Source organism: Larus michahellis, chromosome 18, assembly GCF_964199755.1.
Source record: "Larus michahellis chromosome 18, bLarMic1.1, whole genome shotgun sequence".
NCBI lineage: Eukaryota > Metazoa > Chordata > Aves > Charadriiformes > Laridae > Larus > Larus michahellis.
In genome coordinates this window covers 7788840-7809976 of record NC_133913.1, presented here as the reverse complement: position 1 = coordinate 7809976, position 21137 = coordinate 7788840, and the positions used below count along the sequence as shown (strand labels likewise).

The window sequence follows — 21137 nt, the reverse complement described above, 5'->3', positions numbered from 1 at the left end:
TTTCCAAGGGTTAAGCAGTTTCAGAGTGTGACAGGAGTGAGGATTGGCATGAGACATGGGAAGAAGGCAAGCAGAAGGGGTAATGCTTTGCAGACAGACTCAGATAAAACAGATAAAACGTTTCCATCAGGACCAAGCACCAATATAGTTACATCATATGATGTAACTACACACCTCTCCGAGAGCAGCCCTGAACCACTGTGGGATTCGACTCCATTCCAGCTTCAGACCCAGAGCTGGGACCCTGGCAGGACGTTTGTGTTAAAGCTCAGCTGGTTTTCCTGTCTCTGTGCAAACGGCACAGAAGTAGCGGGCAGAGTCCCTGGGCTGCAGGGCACTCAGGGACAGATATGCCTCAGAACGGGAATTGTCCTGGGATGCCATGGCTCAACCCTGCATCGCTGCTCCGTAATATGGTTTACTTCAGGCCCAGCAGATGGACACCAAGTCGAATGTGCCACCTGGTGCCTGACAGTACCACCAAACATCATGAAGCTCAAAGCTGTTTAGCAGGCACTGAAAAGAGACTGAGAGGCCTGTAATTACCAGGCTTTACCTTCTTTCCCCTCCGGAAAACGGGGATAACATTTGCCAGCTTCCAGTTGTCTGGGGCCTCTCCAGACTCCCTAGGCCATTGAAAAAAAACAGAGAGAGGTCCTGTCATAACATTGGCCAGCTCTTTCATACCCACGCATGAATGCCAGAGGGCCCCATAGATTTAGGTGCCGAAACAATGCAGAAGAAATACTACAAACTGACCCCAAGCCCCATTTCCAATTGGCCCCTGTGCCTCCTGGGGAGAGGAAGGGAATGCAAGAGTGAAGCTGAGCCTGGGAAGAAGGATGGCAGAGAGGGAGGACGGTTTCTTTAGGGATGGGGTAATTTTCTATACTCTCCATTGCACTGTATTTTAATTGGCAATCAAATAAATTCCTGCAGTGTGCAGGACAGGCCACAAACACCTGCTGTGCAAAGTGATAACCCTTCACTGCTGGAAACAACCATGGGTGACCCCATGCACATCACAGCACTCCCTTGCCCTATTGCTCTTGCACCTGGGCTGGGCCCCAGCAGGTTTCTGTTAAAGCTCAGCTGGATTTCCTGTCTCCGTGTCAATGGCACAGAAGTAGCGGGCAGAGTCCTGGGGCTGCAGGGCACTCAGGGACAGAGAGGACTCAGACCGGGAATTGTCCCGGGACACCGTGGCTCGACCCTGCACAGACTGCCCGAACCGAGTAACTGAGGAATCAGAGCTGATGACAGACACCCACTCGAGACCACCACCGGGGGCCTGACGGTACCAATAAACGTCGTAACTCCCGAAGGTGAAGCCGGATCCGCGGCAGGTGAGGTGCACGGAGTCCCCGGGAGCTCGCAGCCCTCCGCCGGCCTCCACCAGCCTCAGCTGCGCCCACACCCCTGCGGACGGAGAGCGCAGGCAGCCGGGCAGCGCGCCACCACGGCCCCACGACGTTCCCCCGCCGCCCCGGCGCCCCCCGCCCCGGCACAGCCACAGCCGCCACCCGCCTCTCCCGGCAAAGCCCCGCGCCCGGGGCAATGCCCCGCCTGCCCCCCTCGGGGCTCAGCCGCGCCCGCTCCCACACTGCGGCCAGACCCGCCGCCCCAAAGCCTCCCCCGGCCCCGGCCCCGGCCTCTCCCTCGCCCGCCCACCCCACCCGCTCCCCACCCAAGGCGAGTGCCAGCCGACAGCTCCCCCGGCGCAGGAGCAGCCGCAGCCCCGGGGCCCCGGCACGGGCAGCGCCGACCGCGGGCAACCGAAGCCCCGGGCCCGGCCTCGCCGCCCTCCCCGCACGGTTCTCACCTGCCGGCCCCGAGGCCAAGGCCAAGGCCAGGAGCCACGGCCCCAGACCGGCCGCCATCGTGCCCTGCCGCGCCGGGGAAGGACGGGGACCGAGGGCCCGGCGGGAGCCGCACAGAAGCCGAGCGCAGCCGCGCTCGAACCCGCTCCTGCCCGCCCGCCGGCGAGGGGGCAGAGCCGATGCCTCTGCCTGCCCCGAGCACCCCCGCCCCGGCCCAGCCCCCCGCTGCCGCGTCCGATTTGGGGCAGGAGAAGGGCGGATGCGGGCAGGGCCGCGGGCAGAGGAGGAGCGCGGCTCCCCGGCACACTGAGGCTCCTGAACCGGGGCTGCCAGCGCGGCTCCGCCGCTCTCCCGCCTCGTCGCCCTGCCGAGCCCTGCGCAAGGGCGTCGGCGCCTCGACCGCCCGCAGCCGGGGCCGGCCCCGGCCCCAGCCCCAGCGGCAGGGACGGGCCGTCGGCCCGCAGCGTCCCCTCGCAGGACCCTCCCCGTGCCCCGCACCCCCAGCCCGCCCTGGCCTCACTCCCAGCCCCTGCCCGCGGAGACCAGACACACAGAGGGCTGTGCTGCCATCCACAGGGACCTCGACAGGCTGGAGAAGTGGGCTGACAGGATCCCCCTGCAGCTCAACACGGGCAAGAGCCAAGTCCTGCACCTGGGCAGGAACAACTCCCTGCACCAGGCCAGGCTGGGGGCTGCCCACCAGGGAAGCACGTGCTCAGAGAAGGACCCCAATAGTTCTGGTGGACAACGTGACCATGAGCCAGAAATGGGCCCTTGTGGCAAAGAGGGATATGGGCTGTCCTGGCATATGGGATGTCCTGGGCTGCACCAGAAGGAGTGTTTGCAGCAGCTCAGGGAGGTGATCCTTCCCCTGTACTCAGCACTGCTGGGGTCACTCCTGGAGTACTAGCTTCTCTTCCTGGAAGCAGAGTACAATAAAGAGCTGGATATACTGGGGAGAGGCCCGTGAAGGGTGACGGAGATGATTATGGGTCTGGAGCACCTCTTAGATGAGGAAAGGCTGAGAGAGCTGGGACCGTTGACCCTGGAGAAGAGAAGGCTTGGAGTGGGGGGAGATTCGTCCCGTCTATGTATAGAAACATAGAACTTGAGAATCATAGCATCACTTGGGTTGGAAGGGAAGTTTAAAGGTCACCATGTCCAAACTCCCCTCCAGTGTGCAGGGGCATCTTCATCTAGATCAGGTTGCTCAGAGCCCTGTCCAGTCCCTGGAAATATTTCCAGGGATGGGACATCTACAGCCTCTCAGGGAAACCCATTCCTGTGTGTCCTTATCCTCATCACAAAACATTTCTTCTTTCTAGCTGTTCTTTTAGTTTAAAGCCATTACCCCTCATCCTATCACTACAGGCCCTACTAAACCCTCTCTCCCCATCTTCCTATAAGTTCCCTTTCTATATGGAAAGGCTGCAATAAGGTGTCCCCAGAGTTTTCTCTTCTCCAGGCTGAGCAACCCCAACTCTCTCAGCCTGTCCTCATAGGAGAGGTGTTCCACCCCTTTGATCATTTTTGTGACCCTCCTCTGGAGCTGCTCCAGCCACGTCCATGTCTTTCCTGTGCTGAGGACTCCAGAGCTGGATGCAGAACTCCAGGTGGGATCTCAGCAGAGCAGAGAAGAGGGGCACAATCACTTCCCTTGGCCTGCTGCCCACGCTTCTTTTGATGCCACCCAGGATACAATTGGATTTCTGGGCTGCAAGCACACCAGTACCCACAAGTCCTTCTCTCCAGCACTGCTCTCAATCCCTTCATCCCCCAGCCTCGACTGATACCAGGGGTTGCCCCAATCCGGTGCAGGGCCTTACACTTGGCCTTGTTGAACCTCATGAGGTACACATGGGACCACTTCTTGAGCTTGTCCAGGTCCTTCTGGATGGCATCCCATCCCTCAGGCATGTCAACCACACCACTGAACTTGGTGTCATCCGCAGATACCCTGAGGCTGCACTCAATCCCACTGTCTATGTCATTGATGGAGACATTAGGCAGTACTGGACTGAATATGGACCCCTGAGGGACACCACTCGTCACTGGACTCCTTCTGGAATTTGAGCCATGTTGCTGTTTAGCCTCAGAGGGCAACAAAGAACTAACCATATGGCCGCTCTCTCAAACTCCCCCCCTACCACAGGGAAGAATCAGAAGAAAAAGGCAAAACTTGTGGGTTGAGACCAAGGCAGTTTAACAGAACAGCAAAGGGAACAAGAAAACAACAACAATAACATGGACAGATGAATGTAGAAACATGATTACAGTACCACCGCTCACTGAATGGACCCAGGATGCCCCAGCCCGCTCCGACTGGTGACTTCCTATTCCTTTCCCCAGCCAGCTACAGACTAAGCATGACTCACATGGGATGGAACACCTACTACTTTCCCCTGTCTTATGTGTATATATACACACATACATATATATTCATACAGATGTAATGCCCTTAGTCCATGGGCCATCCCTCTAAAATGTCCATTGAGTGCATTTCATCCATGGCTTTGGGCTCCATCTCTTGGAACAGTCTCTCAGGGCAGGTGGGATAGTGTGTGGTGCTGGAATGTTGCATGCTGTATTTTCAGAGCTTGAGGCTGGTGCACCTGCTGCAGCTCATGCCGATGGTCCAGGGGATGAAGATGTAGATCTCAAAGAAGTTGCTGGGCTCCAGCTGCTGAGGTCAGTTCTGATCCCATCACCGCTGTGCTTTACTCAGGTTTTTTTTATCAAAGTCCACGTATCATTAATTTGGGTGATTCTTACTGTAGTACAACTGATAGCAGTTATAGTAATGAGGACATACAGTGGGAAATTCTTAGTTGGGCCTCTTCTAAGTGATGCTGTGGAATGTCGAAGTTAAGACTCAACTCAACTTTTTTGCCTCGGTCTTCACTGCCAGCCTCTCTCCTCATGCCTCCCAGGTTGAAGGACCGCAAGACGGGGACCTGTGAGACACAGGACCTCCCACTGTAAGTGAAGACAAGGTTTGTGACCACCTGAGGAACCTGAACATATACAAGGCTATGGGACCTGATGAGATGCATCCCAGAGTCCTGAGGGGACTGGCTGATGTAGTTGCCAAGCCATTCTCCATGACATTTGAAAAGTCGTGGCGGTCAGGTGAAGTCCCTGGTGACTGGAAAAAGGGAAACATTGCACACATTGTTAAAAAGGGTAGAAAGGAGCACCCTGGGAACTACCGCCCTGTCAGTCTCACCTCCATGCCTGGGAAGATCATGGAACAGATCCTCCTAGAAGCTATGCTAAGGCATATGGAGGACAGGGAGGTGATTCGAGACAGCCAGAACGGCTTCACCAGGGGCAAGTGCTGTCTGACCAACCTGGTGGCTTTCTACAATGGAGGGACTGCATCAGTGGACAAGGGAAGAGCTACAGATACCATCTCTCTGGACTTCTGCAAGGCCTTTGACATGGTCCCCCACAACATTCTTCTCTCTGAGTTGGAGAGATATGGATTTGATGGGTGGACTGTTTGGTGGATAAGGAACTGGCTGGATGGTCGCATCCAGAGGGTGGTGGTCAATGGCTCGATGTCCAGATGGAGAGGGGTGACAAGTGGTGTCCCTCAGGGATCCGTATTGGGACCAGTGCTGTTGGATATCTTCATCAATGATTTAGACAGTGGGATCAAGTGCACCCTCAGCAAGCTTGCCGACGACACTAAGCTGAGTGGTGCAGTCGAGAGGCCAGAGGGACGGGATGGCATCCAGAGGGACCTGGATGAGCTAGAGAGGTGGGCCTGAGCAAACCTTATGAAGTTCAACAAGGCCAGGTGCAAGGTCCTACACTTGAGTTGGGACAATCCTCATTATCAATACAGGCTGGGGGATGATGCGATAGAGAAATAGCCCTGTGGAAAAGGACTTGGGGGTACTGGTGGATGAAAAGCCGGACATGAGCCAACAATGTGTGCTTGCAGCCCAGAAGGCCAATCACATCCTGGGATGCATCAAAAGAAGCATGGCCAGCAGATCAAGAGAGGTGATTCTCCCCCTCTACTCTGCTGTCCTGAGACCCCACCTGGAGTAGTGTGTCCAGCTCTGGCGTCCTCAGCACAAGAAGGACATGGCCCTGTTGGAGCAGGTCCAGAGGAGGGCCACAAAGATGGTCAAAGGGTGAAGCCCCTCTCCTATGAAGACAGGCTGAGAGAGTTGGGATTGTTCAGCCTGGAGAAGAGAAGGCTCCAGGGAGACCTTATAGCAGCCCTCCAGTACCTGAAGAGGGCCTACAGGAAAGCTGGGGAGGGGTTGTTTGCGGAGGCATGTAGCGATAGGACGAGGGGAAATGTTTTTAAACTAGAGCAGGTTGGGTTTAGATTTGACATTAGGAAGAAGTTCTTTACAATGAGGGTGGTGAGACACTGGAACAGGTTGCCCAGAAAGGTGGTGGAAGACCCATCCCTGGAGACATTCAAGGCCAGGCTTCATGAGGCTCTGAGCAACCTGATCTAGTTAAAGATGTCCCTGCTTAGTGCAGGGGGGTTGGACTAGGTGACCTTTAAATGTCCCTTCCAACCCAACACATTCCATGATTATATGATTATGAACCCATAGGTTTTTTCACCTTTGTCCTTCCAATTCTCATTCCCATCCTGCTGAAGAACTAGTGATTGATCTGCTAGTGGGGCTTAGCTGCCTGACAGGGTTAACCCACAGCAAGGAAGAACTCAGCCGGCTAATCATAATGGAAGAGCCTGGAGTCAACCACCACCTGGCAGCAACAATGATGTCATTGGGAGAGCTTTGCCTTTCTTTTCAAGTGAAGCAGCATGCTTTCCCCCTACAACACTTCTACGAGATTTATGCATAGTCTCTGAAGGCTACAGTAGTGGCAAACATCACGAGGGTGGGGGATCGGTGCAATGTGCCATGAGTTGTGGCTCACCTGATGCGGCATCAGCATGAGGTTCCCAGCATCAGAAGAGATGTAAGATTTTACAACTTCCTTCCACCTTTCTTGGGATGTTCATGAAACAGCTCTCTCTCCTCTACCACCCTGAGCCCTGGGAAAGTGATGGAGCAACTGGGCCTGGAAACCGTTTCCGGGAACTTGAAGGACAAGACTGTCACCAGGGTTCACAAGGGGCTAGTCATGCATGAGCAAGATGATAATTCCCTGCCATGTGGCATCATGATCGACAAGAAAAGCTGGGGCAAAGAGGAAAGCACAGGGGAGACGCTGGGATTTATGCCGTTGTCCTCCCGGGTGACCATTATGTGTGAGGAAGCCCTGCTTTCTTGGAAAGGCCTAAACACCTGCAAGCCCACAGGAAGTAGGAAATGAATTCCTGATTTTTCTTCCCTTGCGCATGCAGCTTCACTTTACCTATTAAAATGTCTTTATATGTAGTCAGCAAGGTGTACCGCTTGTATCATCACCACATCCACAAGGAAGAAAAGGAGGGTTATAGTCACTTGCGCCTCTCTCCTGAGGGAATAGAGGGTCCAGTATGCCGGGCAGACCCTCCTCACAGGGATGTCTGCTGTCTTCCTGGAGCCTGGGTTAAGGACATAACTAGGAAAGTCCCTAGTTTGATACAGTCCTCGGACTACTACCCGTTACAGATTTTCCATGTAGGTGTAGATGAAGCTGCGACTCGTAGACCAAGAGCAATCAAGGGGGACTTCAGGGCCTTGGGAAGGTTGGTAAGGGAGTCTGGGGCACAGGTGCTTTTCTCCTCACTCCTTCCAGTTGCAGGCAGTGACACTGGAAGGAACAGGCGCATCCAGTCCATTAACACATGGCTCCGTGGCTGGTGTTGCCGCCACAATTTTGGGTTTTTTGATAATGGGATGGCCTACATGGCACTGGGCTTATTGGCGTCAGATGGGAAACACCTTTCTCAATCTTTCTGCCCAAGAGATTGTGGGGCTGATCAACAGGGCTTTAAACTAGATGTGAAGGGGGAGGGGGATGATAATATTAGGTTTGTCTGTGACAAGCTGTGGGATAACACGTCAGGGTTAGAGGGACGGGGCGCATAGTAAGGACCTGTTTCCCCGAGGCATGCTGGGGACGCTACATCACAGCCAAAGTCTTACGGAGACGAGCCAGGGGCTCCTGATGTAGTCCGAGTCAACAGGGAAACACACGTGAAACACCCCAAGGGGTGCTCCTCTAAGAAGGCGTCAGAGCCAACAGCCCGGCTGAAGTGCCTCTACACGAATGCTGGCAGCATGGGCCAGAAACAGGAGTTGGAAGCTACCGTGCTGCTGGAAAGCTATGACAGAATCACCATTACTGAAACCTGGTGGGATGAATCCTGTGACTATCGATGGCTACATGCTGTTCAGAAGGGGCAGGCGAGGAAGGAGGGGCGGAGGTGTTGCCCTCTATGTTAATGAAGGGATAGAGTGTGAAGAGATGTCCCTAAAGAATAGCCAAGGGGAAGTTGAAAGCTTATGGGTAGGAATTAGAGACCGAGGCAACAAGGGGAACCTTTTAGTTGGTGTCTAGTACCTGATCAAGGGGAATCTACTGATGAAGCCTTCTTCTTCCAGCTGCAGGAGGCATTGCGCTCGAAGGCGCTCATCCTGCTGGGGGATTTCAAGAACCCCAACATCTGCTGGAAAAGTAACACGGCGAGCTGTAGATGATCCAGGAGGCTCCTGGAGTGCCTTGACAATAACTTCCTAAGACAGGAAACAGACAGCCCTACCCGAGGGGATGCCATACTGGACCTCACAGTCACCAATGCCAGTGAGCTCATTGGGGATGTCAAGATTGGAGGCAGCCTGGGCTGCAGTGACCGCACACCGGTGGGAGTTCACGGTCCTGAGGGGTATGTGCCAGACAAGGAGCGTAGTCAGGACCCTGAATTTTAGGAAAGCAAACCTCCAGCTCTTCAAGGAGTTAGTCAAGAGGACCCCCTGGGAAACGGTCCTCAGGGACAAGGGGGCAGAACAGAGCTGGCGGATCTTCAAGGATGCTTTCCATAGAGCACAAGAGCTCTCGATCCCCAGGTATAGGAAATCAAGCAAGAAAGGGGAGAAGGGACCTTTAAAGGTCACCTAGTCCAACCCCCCTGCACTTTCGCTGTCCCACACGAAATCCTGGTCTCTAAATTGGCAAAGCATGGATTTGATGGATGGACCACTCGGTGGATAAGGAACTGGCTTAATGGCGGCACTCAAAGTGTTGCAGTCAATGGCTCAGTGTCCACATGGAATCCGGTGATGAGTGGCATTCCTCAGGGGTCAGACCAGCATGGCTGAGCTGGGACCTGCTGGTCAAACTAAAGGCAAGAAGGAACTGCACAGGCAGTTCTAGCAGGATCAGATGTGCTGGGAAGAGTATAGGGATGCTGCCTGGTTATAGAATCATAGAATCTGTTGGGTTGGAAGGGACCTTTAAAGGTCACCTAGTCCAACCCCCCTGCACTAAGCAGGGACATCTTCAACTAGATCAGGTTGCTCAGAGCCTCATCAAGCCTGGCCTTGAATGTCTCCAGGGATGGGGCCTCCACCACCTCTCTGGGCAACCTGGGCCAGTGTCTCACCACCCTCATTGTAAAGAACTTCATCCTAATGAAGGAAGACCCAGGGAACTACAGACTGGTCGGTCTCACCTCTGTGCCTTACAAGATCATGGAACAGATCCTCCTGGAAGCTCTGCTAAGGCACATGGATAATAAGGAGGTGATTGGTGACAGCCAACATGGTTTCACCAAAGGCAAATCGTGCCTGACAAATTTGGTGGCCTTCTATGATGTTGCTACAGCATTGGTAGATATGGGGAGAGCAATTGACGTCATCTACCTGGACTTACGCAAAGCGTTCGACGCTGTCCCACACGAAATCCTGGTCTCTAAATTGGCAAAGCATGGATTTGATGGATGGACCACTCGGTGGATAAGGAACTGGCTTAATGGCAGCACTCAAAATGTTGCAGTCAATGGCTCAGTGTCCACATGGAATCCGGTGACGAGTGGCTTTCCTCAGGGGTCAGTACTGGGACCGGTGCTGTTCAACATCATTCTTGGCAACACGGACAGTGAGTTCGAGGGCACCCTCGGCAAGTTTGCCGACGACACCAAGCTGTGTGACATGGTCAACACACTGGAGGGAAGGGATGCCATCCAGAGGGACCTGGACAGGCTTGAGAGGTGGGCCTGTACGAACCTCATGAAGGTCAACCAGGCCAAGTGCAAGGTCCTGCACCTGGGTCATGGCAATCCCAGGCACAAATACAGGTTGGGCGGAGAATGGCTTGAAGGCAGCCCTGAGGAGGACTTGGGGTGCTGGTGGACGAGAAGCTCAACATGAGCAGGCAATGTGCACTTGCACCTGAGAAAGCCAACCACATCCTGGGCTGCATCAAAAGGAGCATGGCCAGCGGGCCGAGGGAGGTGATTCTGCCCCTCTATTCTGCTCTCGTGAGACCACACCTGGAGTACTGCATCCAGCTCTGGAGTCCTCACCACAGAAGGACATGGATCTGTTTGAACGGGTCCAGTGGAGGGCCACGAAGATCATCAGAGGGCTGGAGCACCTATGCTATGAGGACAGGCTGAGAGAGTTGGGGTTGTTCAGCCTGGAGAAGGCTCCAAGGAGACCTTATAGTGTCCTTCTAGTACCTAAAGGGGGCCTACAGGAAGGATGGGGAGGGACTCTATATCACGGAGTGTAATGATAGGACACAGGGTAACGGCCTCAGATTGAAAGAGGGCAGACTTAGCTTGGATATCAGGAAAAAAACTCTTTACTGTAAGGGTAGTGAGGCACTGGAACAGGTTGCCCAGGGAAGATGTCAATGCCCCATCCCGGGAAGTGTTCAAGGCCAGGCTGGATGAGGCTTTGAGCATTCTGGTCTAGTGGGAAGTGACCGTGCCCATGGCTGGGGGGTTGGAACTAGATGATCTTTAAGGTCCCTTCCAACGCAAACCATTCTGTGATTCTGTGATGTGTAATCTAAACCTGCCCTGCTCTAGTTTAAAACCATTGCCCCTTGTCCTATCACTACATGCCCTGCAAACAGCCCCTCGCCACCTTTCTTATAGGCCCCCTTTAGGTACTGGAAGGATACTACAAGGTCTCCCTGGAGCCTTCTCTTCTCCAGGCTGAACAACCCCAACTCTCTCAGCCTGTCTTCATAGGAGAGGGGCTCCAGCCCTTTGACCATCTTTGTGGCCATCCTCTGGACCTGCTCCAACAGGTCCATATCCTTCTTGTGCGCAGTACTCCAGGTGGGGTCTCAGGACAGCAGAGTAGAGGGGGAGAATCACCTCTCTTGATCTGCTGGCCATGCTTCTTTTGATGCAGCCCAGGATGTGATTGGCCTTCTGGGCTGCAAGCACACATTGTTGGCTCATGTCCGGCTTTTCATCCACCAGTACCCTCAAGTCCTTTTCCACAGGGCTATTTCTCTATCGCATCATCCCCCAGCCTGTATTGATAATGAGGATTGTCCCAACTCAAGTGTAGGACCTTGCACCTGGCCTTGTTGAACTTCATAAGGTTTGCTCAGGCCCACCTCTCTAGCTCATCCAGGTCCCTCTGGATGCCATCCCGTCCCTCTGGCCTGTCAACCGCAACACTCAGCTTGGTGTCAATGGCAAATTTGCTGAGGGTGCACTTGATCCCACTGTCTAAATCATTGATGAAGATATCCAACAGCACTGGTCCCAATACGGATCCCTGAGGGACACCACTTGTCACCCCTCTCCATCTGGACATCGAGCCATTGACCACCACCCTCTGGATGCGACCATCCAGCCAGTTCCTTATCCACCAAACAGTCCACCCATCAAATCCATATCTCTCCAACTCAGAGAGAAGAATGTTGTGGGGGACCATGTCAAAGGCCTTGCAGAAGTCCAGAGAGATGGTATCTGTAGCTCTTCCCTTGTCCACTGATGCAGTCCCTCCATTGTAGAAAGCCACCAGGTTGGTCAGACAGCACTTGCCCCTGGTGAAGCCGTTCTGGCTGTCTCGAATCACCTCCCTGTCCTCCATATGCCTTAGCATAGCTTCTAGGAGGATCTGTTCCATGATCTTCCCAGGCATGGAGGTGAGACTGACAGGGCGGTAGTTCCCAGGGTGCTCCTTTCTACCCTTTTTAACAATGTGTGCAATGTTTCCCTTTTTCCAGTCACCAGGGACTTCACCTGACTGCCCCGACTTTTCAAATATCATGGAGAATGGCTTGGCAACTACATCAGCCAGTCCCCTCAGGACTCTGGGATGCATCTCATCAGGTCCCATAGCCTTGTATATGTTCAGGTTCCTCTGGTGGTCACAAACCTTGTCTTCACTTACAGTGGGAGGGACTTTGTCTCGCAGGTCCCCGTCTTGCGATCCTTCAACCTGGGAGGCATGAGGAGAGAGGCTGTCAGTGAAGACTGAGGCAAAAATATTGTTCAGAACCTCAGCCTTCTCCTCATCTGTTGTTACCAGTTTGCCATTCTTGGTCATCAGGGAGGGTACACTTTCTTTGACCCTCCTTTTCTGTTTGACGTACCTGTAGAAGCCCTTCTTGTTATTCTTAGCATCCCTTGCTAAGTTCAGCTCCAGCCGCGCAAAACCAAACAACCCAGAACAAGAGAAAGCGTTCAGACATGTGTGAGCCAGACGAGACCAAGGGGAAAATACTGAAATCTCAGACCTTTTGTAAGATGCCTCTTCACAGAATCACGGAATCACAGAGTCTTCAGAGTTGGAAGGGATCTCTAGATATCATCTAGTCCAACTCCCTTGCTAAAGCAGGATTGCCTAGAGCACATTACTCAGAACTGCATCCAGGCGGGTCTTGAAAATCTCCAGAGAAGTGGACTCCACAACCTCCCTGGGCAGCCTATTCCAGGGCTCTGTCACCCTCACCGTAAAGAAGTTTTTCTGTGTATTTGAACGGAACTTCCTATGTTCTAGCTTGTGCCCATTGCCCCTTGTCCTGTCACTGGGAACCATTGAAAAGAGCCTGACTCCGTCCTCCTTAAACCCACCCTTTAGATACTTGTAAACATTAATCAGGTCCCCCCTCAAACTTCTCTTCTCCAGGCTAAAGAGTCCCAGCTCTCTCAGCCTTTCCTCATAAGGGAGATGCTCCAGTCCCATAATCATCTTGGTTGCCCTTTCTAGCCAACTGCATCCTGGGCTGCATCCCCACAGCATGGCCAGGAGGGTGAGGGAGGGGATTCTACCCTCTACTCTTCTCTCATGAGACCCACCTGGAGTACTGAATCCAGCTCAGGACTTGATGGAGGAAGTCCAGTGGAGGGCCATGAAGATAATCAGAGGGCTGGAGCACCTGTCTCCTATGAAGACAGGCAGAGAGACATGGGCTTGTTCTGCCTGGAGAAGCCTCTTGGGAGACCTTACAACAGACTTCCAGTAGCTAAAGGGGGCCTACAGGAGAGATGGGGATGGACTCTTCATCAGGGAGTGACGCGACAGCACGAGGGGAACGGTTTTAAACTGAAAGAGGGGAGATTTAGATTAGATATTAGGAAGAAATTCTTGACTGAGGGGGTGGTGAGACACTGGAACAGGCTGCCCAGAGAAGCTGTGGATGCCCCATCCCTGGTGGTGTTCAAGGCCAGGCTGAATGGGGCTTTCAGCAACCTGGTCTGGTGGGAGGTGTCCCTGCCCAGGGCAGTGGGGCTGGATCTAGATGATCTTGAAGGTCCCTTCCAACTCTAACCATTCTGTGATTCTATGTTTCTAACTTCCACGATAGTCTTCTCCATATTTTTACATGGCATAGCCTCTCCAAGAGAGGAAGCAAGTGAAAGAATGAAGTTGAGCCTGGGAAAAAGGAGGACAGAGAGGGAGGACGGTATCATTAAGGTTGGATTTTGTTTTTTTATTTTTCGTTCCCTCCATTGCACTGTATCTTAATTGCCAATAAATTAAATTCCTGCAGTGTGTAGGACAGGCCACAAACACCTGCCATGCACAGTGATAAGCCCTCAATGCTGGAAACAGCCCTGAGCACCACCACACACATCGCAACACTCCCCCAGCCCATTGCTCTTGCACCTTGGGCTGAGCCCCAGCAGGATTCTGTTAAAGTTCAGCAGGATTTCCTGTCTCTGGGTGAACGGCACAGAAATAGCGGGCAGAGTCCCAGGGCTGCAGGGCACTCAGGGATAGATATGCCTCAGAATGGGAATTGTCCCAGGATGCCATGGCTCAACCCTGCACCTCTGCCCCATACTTCTTTGTAGTACCCGAGGGTCCACACATGAAGGAGACCCACTCGAGACCGCCACTGGGGTCCTCACGGTACCACCGAAGATAGTAATCCTTGAAGGTGAAGCCGGATCCGCAGAAGGAGAGGAGCATGGAGTCCCCGGGTGCTCGCAGCCCTCCACCGGCCTCCACCAGCTTCAGCTGCACCCACACCCCTGCGGACGGAAGCGCAGGCAACGTGCCATGAGTGGTGGCTAACCTGATGCGGCATCAGCATGTGGCATCAGAAGAGATGTAAGATTTTACAACTTCCTTCCACCTTTCTTGGGATGTTCATGAAACAGCTCTCTCTCCTCTACCACCCTGACCACTGGGAAAGTGATGGAGCAAGTAGGCCTGGAAACCATTTCCAGGAACTTGAGGGACAAGAACGTCACCAGGGTTCACAAGGGGCTAGTCATGCCCCTTGTGATAATCTTCTGTGAGGCAATGACTGGTTGTGGAGATGAGGGGAGAGCAGCAGACATTGGTTGCTGTTGATTCAGGAACGCTTTCAACACTGTTTCAGCTAAGGTCCTCCTAGAGAAGCTGACAAAGTCTGGGCTGGAGGAGCAGGCAGTGAGGTGGGTCACAGAATCACAGAATGGTAGGGTTGGAAGGGACCTCTGGAGAGCATCTAGTCCAACCCCCCTGCCAGAGCAGGCTCACCCAGAGCAGGTGGCACAGGAATGCGTCCAGGCGGGTTTTGAATGTCTCCAGAGACGGAGACTCCACCACCTCTCTGGGCAGCCTGTGCCAGGGCTCTGCCACCCTCACAGTAAAGAAGTTCCTCCTTAAGTTTACGTGGAACTTCCTACGCTCAAGTTGGTGCCCATTACCTCTGGTCCTGTTGCTGGGCACCACTGAAAAGAGCCTGGCCCCATCCTTCTGACACCCACCCTTTAAGTATTGATAAGCGTTGATAAGATCCCCCCTCAGTCACCTTTTTTCCAGACTGAAGAGACACAAATTCTTCAGCCTTTCATTGCAAGAGAGGTTTTCCAATCCCCTAATCATCTTGGTAGCCCTTTGCTGTACCCTCTCCAGCAGTTCCCTAGCCTTCTTGAACCGGGGAACCCAGAACTGGACACAGTACTCCAGGTGTGGCATCACCAGGGCAGAGTAGAGGGGGAGGATGACCTCCTTCGCCCTGCTGGCCACGCTCTTCTTGATGCACCCCAGGATGCCATTGGCCTTCTTGGCCACGAGGCCACATTGCTGGCTCATGGTCATCCTGTTGTCCACCAGGACTCCCAGGTCTCTTTCCATAGAGCTGCTCTCCAGCAGGTCAGGCCCCAACCTGTACTGGTACTGATGCCCAGAACGAGTTGTTCCATCATCTTTTCAGGGATGGAGGTGAGGCTGACCAGCCTGTAGTTCCCCAGGTCCTCCTTCTTGCCCTTTTTGAAGGCTGGAGCAACATTGGTTTTCCTCCAGTCCTCAGGCACCTCGCCTGTTCTCCAGGACCTTTCAAAGATCACGGAGAGCAGCCCAGCAATGACTTACGCCAGTGACTTTCTTCTCATGATCACTACAGCCAAGGGTGCCCCCAAACTTAATGTCCTCCAACAGTCCCTCTGACAGTCAAAAACTGTCTGAATGCCTGGTGCCAGATGGTGGTTATCAGTGGCACAAAGTCTAGTTGGAGGCCAGCAATTAGCGGTGTACCACAGGGGTCAATACTGGCTGCAATCCAGTTGGACGTCTTCATTAACGATCTGGAGGACTGCACAGAGTGTGCCCTCAGCAATTGTGCAGATGACACCAACGTGGGAAGAGTGGCTGGTACAGCAGGGGGTTGTGCTGCCATCCAGAGGGACCTTGGTATACCCCTGAGGTATACCACTCGTCATTGGACTCCATCTGGACTTTGTTCTGCTGGACAACTTGACCATGAACCAGAAATGGGCCCTGTGGCAAAGAGGGATAATGGTGTCCTGGGCTGCACCAGGAGGAGAGTTTGCGTCAGCTCAGGGAGGTGGTCCTTCCCCTCTACTCAGCACTGCTGGTGTCACACCTGCAGTATGGGCTCCACTGCTTGGCTCCCCAGGACAAGAGAGAGTTGGGCATACAGGAGAGAGGCCAGTGAATGCCAAGAAGGTCATAATGGGTCTCGAGCACCCCTTCCATGAAAAAGGCTGAGAGATCGGGGGTGCCTTACCCTGGAGAAGAGAAGGTTCAGGGGGATCTCACTGATGTATAGAAACAGAGGAAGGGAGGGGGCAGGGAGGGCAGGGCCAAGCGCTTTTCTCTGGTCCTCAGTGACAGGTCACAAGGCAATGTGCAACCTTATGTGACACTTTTTCACTGTCAGGGTGACTGTGCACTGGCACAGGTTGCCCAGAAAGGCTGTTGGTTCTGCCTGCTTGGAGATATTCAAAAGCTGTCCGGAGATGGTCCCGGGCAACCGGCTCTAGGAGGCCCTACTTGAGCAGAGGGTCTGGATGACCTCCTGAGGTGCCCCCCAACTTCAGGATTTCTGTGAGTCTGTGAAAGGCTCACGGGCACATTCACGACTTTGTGATATGTGCCAGGGCAGAGGGGAAAAATGAAACTTGGACTTTACTACTCTCCTGATGACTTCCAGGAACAGCTTTTTACAGGACTGTTGAGGAAAACGCACTTTCCTCTTTTGGCTACAAGATTCAAAGCTGGAACTCAGGAGAGTTATACAGGACTCACTCAGGAGTGATACAAAAATGTCATATGGGTGGGTAAAAGAGGAGCACGCGGAGGACTCGGGAGAGGTATTCGGCATGGTTATGTTTGCTGTATTTGTGGTCTTCAGTCTTCTGATAGATCTTATGGTTCTTCTGCAGAGTTGCAGACACAGGTACATGCACATGTGAACAGGTTGTACAACCCCCTGCACAAACCCAGAGCCTGGCTTTGGAAGGATGAGGAATAACATGCATCCCCATTTGAGCACTTGACTGGCTGCTTCCTGGAGCCCGAGAAGCGTACTGCTGGCCACAGCTTGTTGCTGGAGGCAGGGCTCCTGGACTGAGCAGAGGGGAGGGAATTCAATGGGGAAATGACTGTTAGAGCCTCTCCATTTCTCCATCAAAACCACCTAACAGTCACTGCTGGAGGGCTGCAGGGCATACATGGCAGCATGCTGGCAGCGCGTGAGGTCATGAGGAGAGACTCGAGGTCTTCCCCCCAACCAGGACGCAAGAGTATTCCCAAAGCATTTCCAGACCCACAAACTGTCTCTTAAAAGCTCGGGCTGGCCGTCAGGCCTGATGCTGTCCTTTCATACTCCCCAGGAAGGGCATTAGAAAGTGCAGCAGAAGAGGAGCCAGTTTTGCTCCTAAGATGGCAGAAAAGTTGAGGCTGTAATGGACCTCTGAAAAGGTCTGGTTTAACTCTCCTGCTTGAAGCAGGGTCAGCAAGAGTAGGTGTACTTGATTTGTTTGTGATGGAGTTAATTTTCTTCAGAGAGGCCTGTATGGGCAGCTGCAATATTTTATGGCAAATACCGTGTTGATAACACATCAAAGTTTTAGCTGTTGCTGAACGGTCTTTACACAGTGTCACTGCCTTCTTTGTTTCTCGTGTTGCCCATCAGCTGTAGAGCTGACTGCTCAGGAGAAGAGCCTGAGGAGTAAAAAGCGGCAGAGAGGAGGTGGTATGAACTGGCCGCAACCCCCATTCCCCTTCCCCTATATGCCTCTTGGAGGGAAGAGGTAGAGAAGTTGGGAGTGAAGTTGAACCCAGGAAGAAGCGTGGGATGGCAGAAAGGTGTTTTTAGATTTGTTCTTATTTCTCACTGTCCTACTCTGATTGGATTGATAATAGATAAAATTTATTTCCTCAAATCGAGTCTCTTTGGCCTCTGAAGGTAATTGCTGGGTCATCTCCTTGTCTGTTTCTTGACCCATGTGCCTTTCATTGTGTTTTTTTCACCCTGTTCAGTAGAGGAGGGGGACTGACAGAGTCGCTTGTTGGGCACCTGGAGGCCAGCCAAGGTCAACCCATCACACCTTGTCTACTTCTTCCCGATCAGGTGATCTGTAGTAGCCACCCACTACAATGTCACCCCTCCATCTACTATGGTACAGGAGTAAGCTACCACACCGCCTCTCCATGATCCCACATCTACAAGCAAGCCACAGAGGTAAAACTGGGCCAGGCTGGACAGCAGCCCAGATAATGTGTAATAACCAGCACGTCACTAGACAGTCTCTGAAGTTCCCGCAATACATCCTCCTGCATCATAAATACTTATCTTCACTGCTTTTGACTGCAAGCACGCCGAAGTTTTGTTTCCTGCACCTGCCAATGCGTGACATAAACATCTGGTTAGTGTCTGTTAGATTGCAATGCTGAGAAGTCTGTACTCCCTATCAGCTGGGTTTTGGCTCCACGCTGCTGCAGAGCTGCTCCAGGCTGAGCCTGGCACCACAGTAATACACTGCTTCATCCCCTTGCTTTGCTGCCTGGATCTGCAGGGTGAATCTGTTCTGGGAGCTCTCCACTGATCCCTTAACGTGACCCTGGATATCTTCTCCAGAGGCACCACCTTCCCGGTAAATCCATTCCAGAGAGCCACGTGGCCCCAGCCGGTACCAGGACATGTAGTACTTGCTCATACTGTCCCCACTCATGCTGCACTGGAAGGTGACTCCATCTCCCTCTCGCATGGCCAGCTCCCCGATGTGTTGCTCCAAGGCCACCTGGCCAGTGACTGCTGCAGTGAGGAAGAACAAGCCATGATCGCTCCAAGATTCAGAAAAGGTCACGGCATTGCTGGTGGGGACACTGGGATAGCACTGGACTAAATTTGTTCTCTTTCAACCCAACTGACAAAGATGAGTAGAGGAACTGAGCTGGTACCAGGAATCAGGGCTCATGAGGAGAGAGACACCACCTTTCCCTCCCTCCTTTTCCCTGTCAGACAAGAAGTTTTTTTGGATTTTCCAATTTGGTGCAGGAAGGTTTTGCACGATGGAGGACAAATCCCTGTGGCTTTGCCAGGCTGTGATGGTGGGGAATTTACTCTCCTGTCCCTGATACTGCTCGGAATGTGCACAAGGACATCTCACAGGCAAGTGGGGCTTGGATCCTATGCTGACATCCTCAACCTGCTCTTTGCAAGGACAAAGCATTAGGCCCAAGGATGGGGGTGTACCAGGTAGATTCCCTGCCTGTTCCCACACTGCAGAGCAGCCAGGCTGGATGGAGGTGCCTAAATTGCAGCTAGAAGAGGAGGAACTCATCTCCCGCTGTGCTCTGCAGGGATTGCTGGGGAGGTAGAGGCGGGGTGCAGGTCAGGCTGCAAGTGGTTAGCACAGCTCTGTGGCGAGCAGAGCACAGGAGCATGCTCAGTTCCTGGGAGGCATCACCCCTTCTTCTTCCTTTTGCTTACCTATGATGGGAAAGAACCCCACGCACAGGGCAGTCCACACAGCCAGGCCCCACTCTGCCTCGACGCTCTGTAGCTTGTCTCCGCTGGCAGAACAGCTCTGCCCACATCTGCCCTGTCTGTGCCTCTGTCACTGCAGTCAGGCCTAGTCCCTCCTGGTCCCTCCCTCGGTCTATGACAACAGCGAAGGCGAGAGGTGGGGGCTGGAGGAGCAGAAGAACCTGAAGCTGTTGGTGAACTCTCGGGTGTCTCTCATCCTGCAAGCTGCAATACCAGAGAGCTCGCTTGGCAGGAAAACCTCTAGTGGGCAAAAGGTGGCATGTTGCTGTAGAGCTACCCTCGACCTTCCTCTGAGGAAGGACTGCAGTGTTTCTGCTGGGATTTTGGAGCTGGCCCGGCGGGCGGCAAGTTGTCCTCCCAGGGCACCCTGGCTCCTTGCTGCTTGTGAGCTGCTGCTCCTGGATGGGAGCCACTGACCCCTCTACTCTTGTGGACAGGGCGCTCCATGGCAGAAGTGCTCCTCACCCTGCTCTTGCTCAGCACCCTACTCCTCCACTCGCTCCCTCGTGCTGACATTTCTCCAGCGGCCTCTTCCCACCAAAGCCTTCCCAGATGCCCGCAAGCAGCAAAGGTAGCAAAGGGCAGGGGAGATCCAGGATTCACTGTGCACTGAAGCTCTGGGGTAGATGTGCAGGTTCAAGGCCCCCAGCTCATCCCCCAAAACTCATGTGCACAGGACTGAGCAGGGACCAGGCTGTTGGGGCTCCTCAGCAGAGCAGGGACACTCCCTTCTCCATTCTTACCCTACTCAGCAGGAACACAGAGCTCCCCCTAGGACCTTTGTAGCCACAGGAGAGGACACCTGCTGAGCCCTACAGTGTCACCGTTTTGACTGGTACTACCATTTTGGGATGCCCAAATTCCATGCTGCCCCTCTGCAGACTCTCTGAGTCTTTCCCCTCCTCTTCCTCTTCATGTGTGCTCCAATCTGGCCCCTTAGGGAAGGGATCCAAGACGGTGGGAAGGCGAGTTGCAAGATGGTAGAGGAACCCATTGAACCTGGAGGTGGCCTAAGGTGCCCTGAGACACTTGGAGCTGCCACAGCATGGTAGGATACCCCAGGGTCCCCACAGCCCTCAGATCATATCTTCCTTGTTGGGAGTCCTTCCACAAAATTCTATGCTGGACCTCAGTGTACACGCTTGAATATATATGCTGGACCTCACGTACACACATGAATATATATGCACAGAGTGCCAACACTTCATGCACAAGGGAAAAGGTGCCCTGCAGCTCAGCTCCTGCTGTTTGCCTGTTCTGGGGCTCCCTGATCAACATGAGATTTAAAAGCTCAATTCAGCTGTGGTTTGCCATAATCAAATCTTAGTTCTTCAATGCTTGTTGTGCTGCTTCTTAAACAAACTGCTTTCTCTGTTGCTTTCTTCTTCTGGGAGAGACTGAGAAGAATGGAAGAAGGTGATCAACTTGTTCATGGTTTTGTGTGAGCTTGTGAGATACTCTTCTGCTGCTGCTGCCGCCACAGCACCTCTGTGCCCCTTTCCAGGAAAGCCAGCCCAGGCTACTCCTCAAAAGCCTTTTTGCAGCCAACCATGAAAGACCTGGCTGAATTTAACACCCCTCCTTCCTTTTCTGCCCCGGCTTTGCCTGTCGTTCAAGCACTGTGCCCTTTTTCCAGCTCTCTGGTGCTGCAGAAATACGTGGCCGTGTCTGCAGCTGATGGCGAGAGCACTT

At 53.4% G+C, this 21137-nt stretch overlaps 1 protein-coding gene and 1 gene segment (V, D, J or C); both read right to left on the bottom strand.

The window, feature by feature from the left end:
- LOC141732867 (M1-specific T cell receptor alpha chain-like) overlaps window positions 1-21137 on the bottom strand; it is a 341791-nt gene that overhangs the window by 248964 nt on the left and 71690 nt on the right. The gene's annotated exons all lie outside the window — the stretch shown is intronic.
- LOC141732914 (Ig heavy chain V region C3-like) lies at window positions 1082-2038 on the bottom strand. The segment is given in 2 exon segments: window positions 1082-1419; window positions 1823-2038. Coding segments are annotated over 2 exon segments (396 nt in total).